Source organism: Odocoileus virginianus, chromosome 15 (genome assembly GCF_023699985.2).
Source record: "Odocoileus virginianus isolate 20LAN1187 ecotype Illinois chromosome 15, Ovbor_1.2, whole genome shotgun sequence".
Taxonomy (NCBI): Eukaryota; Metazoa; Chordata; class Mammalia; order Artiodactyla; family Cervidae; genus Odocoileus; species Odocoileus virginianus.
In genome coordinates, this window is record NC_069688.1 from 51,465,034 (window position 1) to 51,481,765 (window position 16,732).

The window sequence follows — 16,732 nt, forward strand, 5'->3', positions numbered from 1 at the left end:
CAGGATAAGTCAAGGGTTTTTTTTCTCAAAAAAACAAATGCTTTGTGAAACTTTATTTATTCACAAATGGTGTCTTAAATGTCCAAAGGATCTATCAATTTCTTCCATAATTAGAACATTTATGCCCATGGTCACAGTATGAATTTTCATTCTTATGTACTTTTCCTAATCTCACTGGCAGACTTGAAGTAGGAAAATGTCCTTGACATATAATATTCTAAGATTGCAATCTGAAAATAGTCAACCAAGCTGAGAAATATTACAGAAGAAGCCACTGTCTCTAATACTTTGGGGGGTAGCCCCCCAAAGCTAAAACATTTTCAAAATGATCACAGAAAACTAGAGAAAATGCTGAAAGTGTAGTGACACCTCATTTGGTGATTCCTGTTGATTAACTGCACCCTGAATTTTGAAATAAATGTATTTTGGAGGTAATGACCTCTCACTAATCACTCAATAGTTCTTTTTCCTACGTGATAGACGAGCATAAGCTGCTCTAAAGGGAGGACAGATATCTTATAACCCTGAAAATGACACCTCTTAATGTACCGGGTCTGAATCCTGGTTCTTCCACTTACTAGCTTTGCTCAGCCTCTTCGTGCCTCAGTGTCATCACCTGTAGAGTGGGAACGGGTGAACTGTCGTGAGGATTACACGAGTTAACACCTGGAAAGCCACCAGCACAGTGACTACCCCCTGAGCATCAGTCAAGTTACCCTTCGTGAGCATTACACTTCACTCGGCAGCCCCAGCAAGGAAGAGGTCCCGGCGGACACAAAGAAAAGGAAGGTCATTACATGCATCCTAATCCTACTACCTTTCTCTGAGCCCATTCAGAAGGATGGAAGATCAGAGTAAATAAGTGAAAAGGGCTGGAAAACAAATGCTTGTTTCAAACCATCTCTCAGAGAACACCACGAAAAAGACAATGGTGACCACCGCACTTCCTTTCTTATCCTTGGGAAGGTTTTTATCCCCAGCTGCTGACAAAGGACACGTTTTGGATCTGTTCGTCCTCCTTCCTTTTCAGCTAGAGCCGGGCGTTCCAGACTGTTCTGCTGTTGAGTGTGATCCTCACCCATCATTTACTTAACCATGCAATTCAAACTCTCCGGGTCTCAGTTTCCTTACATGATCTTTGCCTTTCAGGATTGTCAGGGTAATTGATAATTCTGAGGGGTTATATGTGTCATTACCCAACGTGTAATGTTGGGTATAACGTCATATAATGTCTTATGAGACATAAGAAGGTACTCAGTAAACAGGGGATAAAGCCAATGGCTCTGCAGGTTTCTCACTGCATGGGGGTGTCCTGCTGAAGGGGCAAGGGAGGCCTGAACCCCAGCTGTGTGCACTGGCAAGGGTGCAGACCTCAGGGGTGGGAAGGGCAGCTTTTTCTAATTTCATAAAGGTCATCTGTGAGCTACTGATGGCCCTGTCAATCAATTAAAGATAATTCTGCAACAGAAAGAATGAACTGCAACATTAAAGAGCTCGGATAAATAGTCCCCTAAACAATATAAAGCTGTCACTGTTGACCTATAAAATTCTGTTGCTGCCATGGTAAGTTTTAAATCAGATTGTTGACAGATAATGGAGTAGTATTCGAGTCAGCCATGATTTGACTGGACTTGACTGGTATCAATAAAGGCCAATGTTAGCTTTTATATAAATGTGTGTGTGCTTAGTCGCTCAGTCATGTCTGACTCTTTGAGACCCTATGGACTATACACTCCATGGAATTCTCCAGGCCAGAATACTGGAGTGGGTAGCCTTTCCCTTCTCCAGGGGATCTTCCCTACCCAGGGATCGAACCCAGGTCTCCTACATTGCAGGTGGATTCTTTACCAGCTAAGCCACAAGGGAAGCCCAAGAATAGTGGAGTGGGTAGCCTATCCCTTCTCCAGCGGATCTTTCCGACCCAGGAATCGAACCAGAGTCTCCTGCATTGTAGGTGGATTCTTTACCAACTGAGCTATATAAATAAATATGCTTCATTCTGTTTGCTGGCTTTGATTTCATTTATTGAAGTGCCTACTATATGCCAGCCCTGGGCTAAGCACAAGGGTTACAGCAGTTAACAAGGAAGACCTGGTCCTTGTCATCCTAGACTTCCCTGTCTGCAGGGAAATTCAAATAATATCCATTCCCTTATTAAGCACAACTTGGTACCTGGGCACAATCTCTTATGTAAGGATCTCCATGTTCCGTCCACATGGTTTTGTGAATCCCTAATATACCTCCTGGAGGTAGAAGGTTCTATATCTTTTGTTCACAGGCAGGAGACATTCTATGCCTAATCTGTATTATTATGTAATAAATATTGTGGACAGATGCATTGTTTCCACATCCAAAGTTGTTTAAGGATATGTCTGTTTTCTGAACCCTACATTTTATCAAATCATACACTGCTCTGGGCGTAATTCTTTGGTGCTCATTATCTCTCTTGATTCTGTTGTAAGTTGATCCATGCACAAATTTGTTCTGACAGCTGAACTAACAGAACCCTTGTTGCAAGCTCCATTGTGTTAGGCACACAAAGAAATTAAATACTAGGCAACATTACAGAAGGGATTAGAACCAGAGCTAACATACCTGAAATTCACATTATGGTGGAAGCTTTTCTACTCCGTTCATTACTCTAATCAAAAATGAAGTTTCTACCCAGCAAGGAGAAAAACTTGAGGTCAGTATTTCCTATTCCATGGCTAGAACGTATCAACCATCCCAAAGATCTCACTGGATGGTCTGCTGAGTTTTCTAGAGAATCAGTGAACAGGGGGATCCTCGTATTTTCCCTTGCTGCCACCATTTCTAGGTTCTGGTAGCTTCTGAGTTTTGGGAACCAGGGATGCAGCATGAATCCACTCTAAAGGAAGAGTCCAACTCAACTTCTCATGTTCTTTCTTTGCTTTCTCCTTGATTCCACTCCATCATTTATCCATCCATCCAACAAATTCTTGTGGAGCTAACAGTGGGGCTATACTATATGTTTCTGCTCTTTTCCCTCATCAAAGTATGTAAAGATACTGACCCTGTGTGCCATGGCACAAATAATAATCCCCAAGGGTGTGTTCTATCAGTCAATAGACATTTTAAAAGGCATTCATTTTGGGACTTCCCTGGTGGTCCAGTGGCTAAGACTCAGTACTCCCACTGCAGGGGGCTGAGGTTCCATCCCTGGTCAGGGAACTAGATCCCACATGCCACAACTAAGAGCTTACATGCAGAAACTAAAGATACCACATGCTGTAACTAAAGATCCTGCATGCGGCAATGAAGATTGAAGGTCCTGTGTGCCACAACTAAGATCGAGCACAGACAATAAATAAATAAAAAATTTTTTAAATGCACTCATTTTGAAGAGAGGTTAACTAACGCAATATCCCATATAACTGGAGTATGAAACCATTAGCCAAAAAACCCCACAGAGGGCAAATAAAAGTCAGACAAACCACTCTTCATTTTTTAGTAGTACTACCTAAATTGACATATGAAAAATTAGTTTTGACATCACAAGGTAAATGCATTAAAGTCTGAAGGTAAATCTCATTTTGAAATTTAAGTACAGAGAGACAAGAACATGCAGTTGGAAAGATACTACTGGAATATTTGATAAGTACACACGGAGATGGGGTTTCCGCCTAGGGGACAGGCTGACATTTAAGAGCTGCAGAGCCAGTCCTCAAGCCGTGACGAACAGTCACCTCCTTCAGGTACGATTTTCCAGTTTCATTGTCTTTGATTTCCTCTAGACTCCTGTAAGACAAACTCTGATTTCAAATAAGGTATTGCATTAAACATCACATTAAAGAATTTCAACAGTAGTTGTATTCAAAAAGGAAGTTTCATTGGTTGACGGTCATTACCGGCACATGGGGATCCAATGTTTGGGCAGAAATGCAGTCTACAAAATCAAAGACGTCTCAATGAACAAGGAAGAAGACAAAGTGAAGATTATCTCTCTGATATTCACACAATGTGACCCCTGACAACCGAAATGGGTCACAAACATGATGTTTCACTAGGAACCACAGTGGCTAACATTTACTGAGGCACTGTGCCTAGAGTTTTATAGGGATCATCTCATTCAACCTTCTCAACAACTCCACGAGTAAGTCATTATTATCTCCATTATACAGCAGAGGAAATACGACACCTAAAGACTAAGAACCTTTATCTAGGAAGGGCACCCAGTTAGAGGCAGCAGAGTCTCAGATGTAAGCCCAAGGAAGTGGGATTCTACCTTGAAGATTTACGTGCTTTCAGGCAAACCATGGCCCCAGAACCTGTACCATCAGTATTTCCTGGGAGGTTCTGGGGTTTTGTTTTAGTGCTGACCCAGAGACCCTACCCCAGATCCACTGGCACTGCTGCCCATCTTCAGACATCGGGCCTGGTCTCTGTCCTCACGCTAGCATGTCATGGGCAGCACAAGAGATGAGATGAGTATATTAACTCAGCAGTGAAGCAAGGGCCAGAGCTGGTCTAAGTGAGCTCCACACCAGGGAGCAAGACTTTTCTCAAGCTTCCTCACACCACAGAACTGGGTGGGTTTGCTCAGCCTCCATCTCGGCTAGGTCAGGACAAAGAGGTCTTCTAATTTCTCATCTGAAATGAAGGTTTACACTTGCTATGCCCTGCCCTCTAAGGGCGGTGACCAAGGGGCTCCACTGACGCTCACAGTGGCGGCCATTCTCCCAGCTGGGCCACTGAGTCCATGTCTGACTCCATCAGGGTGTCTACCTGTGGTGTACAAAGATATCAGTGGCCAAGAGCAGGGGTCTGCGCTCAGGAAGGAAGGATTCAGTTAGTGAGTCCTGGCTGGGATGGAATGCTTAAATCTTGCAACAGAGCAGTCAGTTACCTCAGACATCTGGACCTCAAGTCTGGGTGGTTAGCACACCCTGAGAGTGTCCAGTTCTAGAAAGAGCAGGGGCAGACCAAGCAGGACTGTGAGCCCAGGCCTTCAGCTGACTGCTGCTCTTGGTTAGGGATCTCGGGTTAGGGATCCACGTGCTATTCAGATGACTTTGCTGCCATGGTCAGTAATGACCATATTAAGGGAACTGAGGGGCTGTGTTTCCCAGAATGAAGAGTCACTTGTAACAGAGAAGTCTTCCTCTCCCCGGCCTAGGCACTTTGAGGCTTCTGGCCCAGACACTTGGAACCTGAATTGAATGAGCTTCTCTTTTTAAGCAGAGCATTAAAGAGGCTTGGACCTAGGAAGAAGCAGGTTGAAACAAGAATCATAGAAACAATTAAACTGGAAGATTTCAATAAGATTTGAGTATAAAACAAACATCTACTCTCCACCTCTTCAAGGCTCAGAGTCCCCAAAAAGAGCATCAGAGAAATTTAGGAGGCAGTGGTTAGTCATGCTGAGAACACATATCCTTGATAAGATGTGATGAGAAGGGTCCTGTCCCTCTGCTCTTTTCCTCCCCCAAACCCATGATCCCAGTTTATGATAAGAAAAACATCAGACAAGTATCAACTGAGGGACAATCTAAAAGAAGCTGACCAAACCTCCTCAAAATTGTCAAGGTCATCAAAATGCCTGAGAAAATGTCACAGTCAAGAGGAGTGTAAGGATACAATACTGTAAAGTAATTAGCCTCCAACTAATAAAAATAAATGGAAAAAATAAAAAAAGAGTAGTGTAAGGAGACATGACCATGACAACCAAATGCAATGCAGGGGATGGAACGTAGAACAGAAAGAGGACATGAGAGAAAGACTAAGGAAATCTAAAAGTATGTATGTGTGCTTATTCACTCAGTCATGTATGACTCTTTGTGACCTCACTGACTGTAGCCCACCAAGCTCCTCTGTCCATGGGATTTTCCAGGCAAGAATACTGGAGTGGGTAGCCATTCCCTTCTCCAGGGGATCTTCTCAACCCAAGGATTGAACTAGGGTCTCCTGCATTGCAGGCAGATTCTTTAACGTCAGAACCACCAGGAAAGCCCAAATAAAGTATAGACTTTGGTTGATAATAATGTATCAAGCTTGGTTCATTGTTTGTGACAAAGCCACCCTACTACTGTAAGATGATAATAATAGGGTGAAGTAGATGTGGAACTTTCTATACTATCTTTGTAATTTTCCTGTAAATCTAAAACTATTCTAAAATTGTCTATTTTTTTTAAATTGTAGTAGCAAAATACAAAAGCAAGTAAAATAAGCTCTAGAAGCCTTAGAAAAACTGTTTCATAAAACCTTGGCCATTTGCATAACCATTTTTATGATTTTTGAATATTTTGGTACCATTAATGCTATTATTAACAATATTTTTGACACATTCCTTTAAGAAATTTATCAGAAAGGAAAAAAAGGTCAGGAACTCAAAAAATTTAGAGATCTAGAACTTGATCTTGAGGGGGAAAAAAATCAAATTGTCATCTAGGAAAAGCAATAAAGGAAAATTGAGATTTACTAAAATTGATATAATGAGAGATCATCTTTACTAAGGACTTATTAGATGATATTCCAAGCCAGGGGTCAGAACTTTTTTTCTATAAAGAAACAAAGAGCAAATATTTTCAACTTTGCCAGGCATGGTGTCATTATTTGCAAGTGTGTGTGCTAAGTCACTTCAGTTGTGTTCAACTCTTGAGACCCTACGGACTGCAGTCCACCAGGCTCCTCTGTCCCTGGGATTCTCCAGGCAAGAATACTGGAGTGGGTTGCTATGCCCTCCTCCAGGGGATCTTCCCCTAGCAGGGATCAAACCCAAGGCTCCAGGTGCTCCTGCACTGCAGGCAGATTGTTTACCACTGAGCCACAAGGATCATTATTGCAACTACCCAACTCTGTCATCAGTCATCACAGAGAGAAGGCAGTCTTAGACGATGTGTAAATGAATGGGCATGTCTGTGTTCCAAAAAAATTTATTTACAAAAAAAGGTGGTGGGGGAACTTCCCTCTTGGTCCAGTGGCTAAGACTGTGCACTCCCAATGCAGGGGGGCTAGTCTTGATCCCTGGTCCAGGGACTAGATCCCACATGATGCAACCAAGACCTGGTGCAGCTAAATAAATTTTTAAACATAGGTATTAAAATAAGAACAGGCGGTGGGCTGGTTTGGCCAACAGGCCACTTTGCCAACCCGTGTTATAGGCAATACTTAGACTACATTCCAGGTATATTATACATATTCACTCATTTATTCCCCAGAACAAATGAGGAAACAGGAACTGTTAATCCCATTTTACAGATGACATCACTGAGGCATAAAGAGGTTGAGTGGCCCAGTGTCATACAACAAATAAATGACCCCCTGATACCCTGAACCAGATTTGAACCCAGTCTCACTTCAGACCCACATTTTAAATTGGAACTCTATACTCTCAGCAAGCTGAAATTTTCTCTCTCACATGTGCCCTCCACTCTAAGCCTCTTCCTCACACACACACACACACACACTAAGTCACTTAGTCATATCCTACTCTTTGTGACCCCGTGGGTATAGTCCATGGAATTCTCCAGGCCAGAATACTGGAGTGGGTAGCCTTTCCCATCTTCAGGGGATCTTCCTAACCCAGGGATTGAACCCAGGTCTCCCGCAATGCAGGCAGATTCTTTACCAGCTGAGCCACAAGGGAAGCCCAAGAATACTGGAGTGGGTAGCCTGTCCCTTCTCCAGGGGATCTTCCCAAACCAGGAATCAAACCGGGGTCTCCTGCATTGCAGGCAGACTCTTTACCAGCTGAGCTACCAGGGAAGCCCAAGAATACTGGAGTGGGTAGCCTATCCCTTCTCCAGGGGATCTTCCCCACCCGGGAATCAAACCGGGGTCTCCTGCATTGCAGGTGGATTCTTTACCAACTGAGCTATCAGGGAAGCCCCCAAAGGTGATCACAGCCTCTCATAACTATCTAGTCTGTAGGGGCTACTCCAGGGCAAACAAAGGAAAAGGAAATTAGCCAAAAGAAAATTATGTGGTTCCCATCAGTTTGAGGGAAATGAAAAAGGTAAAAATAAGGAGGGGAAAAAAGTTCCTCATCATTACCGATGACAGTGAGAAGAAAGCGAGGAGAGCAACTGGGGAGGACACTGCAACGGAGGTCCTCACTGGGAGGGCGAAGGCAGGTGCTCTCTCTCGGGAAGAAAAACTACTAGTGAAATTGACAGAGCAGTTGGAACGCCTAGCCCAGGGCTTCCCATCTCTTTGATGTCACGGCACACACGGAATATGGTGTTTGTGCCGCACTCAGAGCGTGGAGGAGGCTACGCTGGGAGGTTCGGGCCATCTGGACCCCCCCTGCGGCCCGAGAGCCCGGGAGAGAGGCTGGCACCCTGGATCCCAGGCTCACAGGCTGGGAAGCGCTCTCACACACAACACAGGAGCAAGTATATATTTCAATCACCAAAGACAGACCAGAGCAGCCCTAGCCAGGCGAGGCTGAGAAGGTAGACGAAGCAAGGTGGTCTGCAACGAACGGAACTCTCTCATCCTGCAGGGCCCTCCAGGACTATGTTTGAAAGAAAAGCTGCAGAAAGGGCTTTTTCACTGAGTGTGAAGACAAATACATTACAGGCTTGTAAAAGCATGTCCTTGAAATGAGTGTCCTGGTGAAGGGAGCAGAAAATTAATTGATAGACAAAAAATAAATAAATACTTGCTTTGATGGTACATCCTTATGCCTGTAAGGGAAGGAAGCAGATAGCCTTTCCTTCAGTGGATGGGAGGCAGGTCTATCACTGGCCTCCCAGGCACTGGGCATGGGGGGACCTGGAGCAGCCACAGGGGAGCTGACCGAGGCAGACAGCTCTGGGCACAGAAGAGGCTTGTTGAGCAGCTTCTTGACAGGGAGTCATTTCAATCCTTAGCCTACGACGTCAAGTTCATTTTGTACTTATCTGTCTTAGATGATGATAACTGGTGCTATTCTGATGTCCACTCTGAATTATACTGGCATGGCCACAGAGTAAATACTATGTAAATGAAATTTGACTTCTGGTGACCCAGAAAGTAGATAGATAGGGCAGACGTGTCATGATGCCTCTTACATCGTTTTATATCTTGACTTTCCTACTTAATGTTCATTTGGACATGTCTTTTATCCAAATAGTCATGTATGGATGTGTCAGTTGGACTATAAAGAAAGCTGAGTGCTGAAGAATGGATGCTTTTGAACTGTGGTATTGGAGAAGACTCTTGAGAGTCCCTTAGACTGCAAGGAGATCCAACCAGTCCATTCTAAAGGAAATCAGCCCTGAATATTCATTGGAAGGACTGATGCTGAAGCTGAAACTCCAATACTTTGGCCGCCTGATGCGAAGAACTGACTCATTTGAAAAGACCCTGATGCTGGGAAAGATTGAAGGCTGGAGGAGAAGGGGTTGACAGTGGATGAGATAGTTGGATGACATCACCAACTCAATGGACATGAGTTTGAGTAAACTCCGGGAGTTGGTGATGGACAGGGAGGCCTGGCATGCTGCAGTTCATGGGGCAGCAAAGTGTCGGACACGACTGGGCGACTGAACTGAACTTATCTAAACAGACCTAATACAATCTGATGGTCTCAAAGCAAGTAAAATCATACAGATTTGGAATTCAAGAAGTATTTGGTATGAATAAAGAGCATGTTATCAGGCCTCAGGCAGGGTTTTTTGTCTTATTTGAAAAACCAAGCTGTAGGAGAGGCTGCAAGAACGGTTGAGTGTGACATCTAAGAAAAGAGGGTCATCCCTCCCGGGTTGTCAGCATACAGTCAGCACCTCATCAGAGTCCGGCCTGGCTACCCTGAGGACCCCAGAGCCCCATGGGGCTCCAGGAGGACCCCTTCCATGGGGAAGAAAATGGTGTCAGCTGAACCTGACCCCATGGCACTGACTGCCCTTTTCTCCATCTCCCGTGTCCACCCTTGTTTCTAAGCATGCTAGCACTACCTGGCTTATTTCACCCACTTTCATAAAGTGTAATGTCCATGGCATTTTAGCTATTTAAAATGATGTGAGGTTTTTTTATTTAGGTTTTGGTGGGGGGGGCTTTCCTTCCATTCTTCATCCTTAAAGGACACAGCTCTGACACCCCAGAATATACACAAAAGAATCAAGTCTAGGGCCAGAGGGCAATTCCCAAGGAAGGGTTTAAGCAATGTGAACAGTAACAGCTCCGGGGAAGTAAGGAAGCTTCTGAAGCCTCATGGTACTTTCTTGACATTAACACTCAATTGGAGAGTTACATTCGGATATTTTGCTTTAAAAAAACAAAATCATTACCTGGGCTACCTACATTTATATACACTGGGATTCAAATCCTGGCCAAGTTTTATTTATCAGCTTTGGTGAGCCTTTCAAGTACTAGGTTTTTATTTTAAACTTGTTGTAAAACATTAACACAAAAGTGAAACTATACACGTGAGCTGGCACACGTGGCAATCCTGCAGAAGCATGATTTCAGAGAACACACGAAAGCTTTGTTTTGCTATGTTGGTCTTTTACTACATGACCTAGGAGTCCCTTCACAATCCAACCCTGTCTTCTCAAGTCCAGCTGGACCAACGTTACCTTCCAGTCTTTGTTATTCTGCGGGTCTTCATGACTACCCTCCTCTGCTTTTCTCAGTAGCACTCTCATCTCCCTGAGTCCCCATCTCTGTCAGTCCATCCATTCATCCAGCCACCCCCTCGATGTGGACTGCATGTCTTCTATGTTGATGGCTACATGATGAGTTCTAGCAGAACCGGGAATGGACCCAGATGGGACTGGAGTTTGTGAAAAGAACAATATCCATCATTCACTAGCTCTGAGACCTTGGGCAAGTTACTTTTCCTCGCTAGGCTGCAATTTTGTAGCCGAATTCGGTGAAACTAAGGTTCTTATGAGGATTACATGAAAATACAGGCCAAAGTATCTGGAACCAAGTGGGTGCTCCTACCTCATCTCCTGATTTCTGCTCCATGCCCATGTTTTGATGCAACTATACTAAATGTCAAAAGCCTTCAATTTTAGAAAAAGATGTGCTGATGATGAGAGTGTCATTTGGTACAACCGTTATGAAGACATTTAGGTAGTTAGCTCTCAAAATTATAAATGTGTATGCCCTTTGACCCAGTAATGCCACTTTTGGGAAATGGTCTTACAGTTATGCGTGTGCACTTTCAAAATGATGTATGTGTAAAGGAATTCACTGCAGCCTCATTTGTTGGAAACAAATCAAATGTCCCTCACTGGGGGTTGGTTAAATAAATTACACAGTGGATTCTTAACCAAGGGTAAAAAAGGAGAAAGAAGTTCTCTATATTATAGAGATTATAGAAAGAGCTCCATACTTTTAGGTGAAAGAAATTAAGTGAAGAATAGTGGGTATAATACATCACATTTTATGAATAAAGATGGGAGAGGGAAATAATATTTGTAATGTATAAAGAAACTTCGGAAGAATATATTAAAAAAAACCCTAATAAAAATTTTTATCCATAGATGTGATTGTACTGAGCAGATGGTGAGGCTGGGGTGGGAGGTGGACTTTTCACTGTGTGCATTTTTCAAATGTTTTCAGTTTTATGAATATTCCATTACAATTAGCTGTATGTAATCAGGCCCAACCAAAGACTTACCAAGCATGCAATGTTAAGCTCTAGAGGCAACACAAAGACATACAAGACTCGGTCCAGAGACTCTGCACTTGAACCAAAGAAATCCCATTTATATAATACTCGTATGCAAGAAAAGCCTCTAATACTTACTTTAATGTTAATGATTTTTGTTCTTCAATTACAAAGCAGAAGTATTCAGGACTGAAATATCACTGTGTGAAAATATTGGTTGATAACTAAAGGTATTTCTGCTACACAAAGGTCAATTCACATAACTGTGAAATTCAAGCCTCATCCTATTTATTATCTAGGCAGTGGACTCCACGCAGCTAGTGAGAGTTCAGAGAAGAACAAACACACGATTACAGCTGTCAGTGGAAATGTACACATGAAAGTAGCAATGAATTCGTCAATAATTACCATCTATTTACTCTGTCCACATTGGTGTTTTGGAGAAGGAAATGGCAACCCACTCCAGTACTCCTGCCTAGAGAATCCCGTGGACAGAGGAGCCTGGTGGGCTGCTGTCCACAGGGTCCCACCGAGTTGGACACGACTGAAGAGACTTAGCATGCATGCATGCATTAGAGAAGGAAATGGCAACCCACTCCAGTGTTCTTGCCTGGAGAATCCCAAGGATAGAGGAGCCTGGCGGGCTGCCGTCTATGGGGTCACACAGAGTCGGACACAACTGAAGCGACTTAGCAGCAGCAGCAGCAGCATTGGTGTTTAAGCTATAAAACCTCTGGAAGAAGTCTGCAAGAAATGGGTGGCATTTTTATCAGGAAAGAGTGGGACAGTAATCACACCGAGAAGCAGGGGGCTGGCATGGGGAGGAAGGTTCTATGCCAAAGGCCTGGAAACTTGAGTTCTATTAATGCCTGTGAAGTCATCAAAATCTTTGTGTTCAGATTCATCAGCTCCAGTGGCACTGAGGAGAACAAAAATTGTTCTAATATGTAGAACATGCTTCCATGAACACAAGAAATTCCAAACTCAATCTGTCTAGTTATCCTTTTGGAAAGAAAAGCCTCTTTCCTCACCCATTTCAGGGCACTCAGTAAAAATCTATGTGTGATGACTACCACGTAAGTAGTAGTAGTGTTCTGCACTTTGAGTAGCACTGGGTAATTATTTACATCAGAGCCAGTCTCCACACTGCCCCTCCAACCCCGTCCCCTCCCCACCCCCAACCATCTCTTTTCCTAGTGAGTCATTTTTGGGGGTGATGAAAAGCAGCTCAGGGGGATTCGGTGTCTCACGCATCACAGCAAACATCTCCATGTGATCGACAGAATGGGTTATTCCTATTCAGCCTAACAGCTACCTAACCAGCAGTAACTATCTGATTCATTGGAGCCCAGAAAACATGTGCCTCCATATTTTAGTGTTACAGAATTTTCGAGCTGTAAGAGATCTCGGAGTAACCTAGTCCAACCCATTATTTAATGATTCTTCTGCTTCCAGGTTAATACTACCTTATATATAATAGTTCTTAAACCAGTTACAGAAAATTGTTAAGGAGAACTATCCAAACACAGATCCAGTCTGCAGTCGATTTGATGTTTTAGCTTTAACTCATGGTGGCTTCCCTGGTGGCTGGGACAGTAAAGAATGTGCTGCAATGCAGGAGACCCAGATTCAAACCCTGGGTCAGGAAGATCCCCTGGAGAAGGGAATGGCTACCCACTTCAGTATTCTTGCCTGGAGAATTCCATGGAAAGAGAAGCCTGGTGGACTAGAGTCCATGGGGTCGCAAGGAGTCGGACATGACTGAGAGACTAACACACCCACCCAGCTTTAACTCATGATATTGTGAATTTTAAAATAATCTCATGATATAAAGATTATCTGAAAAAAAAAAAAAGATTATCTGTATCTCTATGGGAGGCCACTGGAAACTTCTCTATATTGATGTAGCTGCTGAAGATACCTCTAAGGCTACATGTCTTCCAAATATTCATACTTTAAACCTGGAAGCAAATATAACTTCATATTTCACTGATTCTTATTTAGGGATAAATAAATATTTTACTCATGCTAGTATACGAGGTGAATATTATATTTATTACATATTTCATTTAGGGATTATAATAAACTCTATTATAATATTAAATTTACATAGTAGAAACTCAATTATACTTTCATGTGTTTCTTTTGTTGTTTGCACAGTGAATGACCATAAACCTAATGGGAATCCAGAATAATGTGAGACAAAAAGAGGTTTAAATCAAGTTGTCACAAACAGATTTAAGGAGGAAAAGAAGTCAAATTATGGAATGAGAGTACCTGAGTTCAAAGCTCAGCTCTGACCCTCAAGGAGCCCCACAAGTTGGGCAAATCACTCTTTTCTGTAAAATGGGAACAGTCATAAAACTTAGTCAAAGCATTGCTATAAGGATTAAATGTAATCATTCAACAATCATGTGCCAAGCATTCTTAAGCACTGGGGGTACAGTGAATAAACAAATGTGCCAGACATTTAATAAACTTGAACTGTTTTAATCTAAAAGCATATACGCACAGGCTTCGGGTTGTATACAGAATTTAAAGAAGTTTTGAGCTGCAGAAACAGGAATGAATTATTTATGGGGCCTCCAACTCCATGGAGTTGAAAAGTTGATGAACATACAATAGTATCCAATTACAAAGGAATACTGTCTGAGGATCAGATGCAAAATACACCTGTTGATTGATTCAATACATGCATCAAGCAATTTATTAATTAATTTTCTATGCACAAAAGCTGGTTGTCAATTGTTTTAACATTTCTTTCAGAACAACATCCGTAAAAACTTGGAAGTGCAATGAAAGCATGAATAAAAAAAATGAAACAGTGTGACTCATGTGGATAGTTATTTATATTGGTGATAAAATGTTTATTAAAACAAGGTTATTCATTATTTTCTAAGAGGATTAAAAAACCCTTCCAGTCACTGAACATTTTGCCCCTCCCCAAGAGTAACATTCCCTACAAGTTTTTATCAGTTAAAAAATCTACAATGATGATTTAGTGCTCTGCCTTTTAAATTCCTAGGATATCTGGGGGCATGGCTGGGGGATAGAGAAACCAAAGTAATACTGTATATCTTCCTGAAACATCAGTTTTTCATACTGAAACCAATAAGGGCTGATCATGGAACAGAATGCAAAAAAACAGAACCCATCTGATTTCATAAAACATCAAAGACATTATTCCCTGCACTGGCCTCCAGAAAGCAGGTTCTGGGGATAGAAGCATTCATCATTTTTAGGAGAAAGGTTAGCAAGCATTAGAAATGGATTTTTTCCATCTCTTCACATTGTTGTCAGTTCACCAGGGGTTTGGAATCACTTTTACACAGGGCTTTAAATATTTGGCCTACTTCCACATTGCTATTGCTTTCTGTTGTCTATGAAATTAAAAATAAATTATCACACACCACAAAAATGACTGTAACACGGCCTATTTCTGACTAGACACAGTGTCTGAGCTTTGAAACAGCATTCTTGAAAAGACTGAGCGCTCCCTGCTACAAAATCAGAAAGACATGTTATTGGAGTAACACAAGGTGCTAAAAGAAAACTTGTGAAAAGGAATTAATCAGAGTATAGAATTTCTCAGAAAATTAGCTTTGAAGAAGACTGTAAATTAACTTGAAGGAATATGCTTAACCTTCAGAGCTTTGTTCAAAGCTCCAGCCACTCAAAATCTAAGAAGTGAGGCTGCTATAAAACCCAGCCATTCTCTGGTTCATTCATCTTTCATTCTTTTCACAGCACTGATCACTGTCAGAAACTATGGCAATCACCTTTTCACCTTGTTTGATGTCCGTCTTCCTCCCCACCCCCATCCCAGACCCCAGGAGTAGAGTCTTTCGCATCTTCAGCACCTAGCCAAGCACCTGGCTGTTGTATAGAGACTGTAGAAGTGTGTGGTGCATTTCTACGTAAGTTTCAGTGCGGATCACTTTTCATCACACGCGTATTCGTCAAGAAATACTTAAGTCAAGGGTAGAGGACAGCGCATCTGACCTCTTTAAAACTTCAGGAACCTGTGCGCCGAGTAAATGCCCATCTGCACAGTAATCTGAAATTTCGTACACTGAAGGACAGGAAATTCTGCAGTTTAACAGAGCGCTGTGGCTGGCCGCGTTAGGGACGTTAAGGCCAATCTAAGGCCACGGGCAGCGGTGTCTCCCCACGCCTGGGCTCCCTCCCGCGTGAGGCACCGTGGGCGGCGGAGCGCACCGGGACCGCTGCACCATGGGCCGCGGTCTCTCTACGCCTCTCCGCGTCTCACTCGCATCCTTAGGGAGAAGCCGCCCCCTCCCCGGCGGGGTGGGCACGAGTCACATCCGTCGGACCCCAGGGGAGCGAACCCACCCAAGCCCCAGGGCGCGGGCGGGGTGGCGGTGGGGCCGGGTCCCCTGCTCACCGCTGCGAAGCCTGTTGCCGTCGCCGGCCTTGTTGAGGGCGCTGCTGGAGCAGCCCATCGCGGGCAAGAGGGCGCCCGGAGGGCGAGCGCGGCCACCGCCCTGGCTGGGGACCCTGAGCCGGGACCCCGCGCGAAACGCTCACGGGCAACAAGTTCCTTCAACTCGGAGCGGCCGGCTCCGGCGCTTGCAGAGTGCAAGCGCGCAGCGGTGCTCCGGGTGGGGGCGCGCTCCGCTGTGCTGGGGGGCGCGCACCACTGGATGGGAGGCGCGCTCCGCTGCGTTGGGGGCGCACACCGCTGGGTGGGGGCGCGCACCGCTGCGTTGGAGGGCGCGCACCGCTGGGTGGGGGCGCGCACCTGGAGAGGGAAGCGAGCCGCTGGTGGGGAGAAGGTGCCAGGGAGGGGACAGCGGAGACTCAGAAGAGGACAGAGACAAGAAAGGAGCCAGCTAGGCCGAAGGTGGAGAAGGTGGTAAAGGCAGAGAGGAAAGTTGCCTCGGAAGTAGGGATAAAGATGCTGAGTTTTGGGAGAAGGGGCGAAGGGCTTGGGAGGGCTCACGTCTGAGTCATCCCTAAATAGCTGGGGAGGGGAGGAGGCGATGGTGGCCAGTGGCTATTGATTGGTGACTGGATTTGTGATGACAGGCTTCTTACATAACTTCAGGGCTGTTAACACGAGGAAGTTGAACGTTGAGAAGATACTATTTAATCCGCTCTCTCTATTCAACTGTGGTCAAGTGTCCCACCCAGGACTTTGCTGTTCAG

General features: G+C 44.0%; 1 protein-coding gene across 2 annotated transcripts in view; it reads right to left on the reverse strand.

Annotated features, from left to right (window-relative positions):
• Positions 1-16,163, reverse strand: part of ERICH5 (glutamate rich 5) — a 35,211-nt gene extending 19,048 nt beyond the window's left edge. The window contains exon 1 of one of the 2 annotated variants that reach the window (XM_070477355.1): positions 15,969-16,163. In XM_070477355.1, the coding sequence (XP_070333456.1) occupies positions 15,969-16,026 (58 nt within the window). In that variant the 5' untranslated portion in view covers positions 16,027-16,163. The remainder of the gene's footprint in view (positions 1-15,968) is intronic. The other variant, XM_070477356.1, reaches the window with a different exon arrangement.
• Between the last annotated feature and the right edge of the window lie 569 nt (positions 16,164-16,732).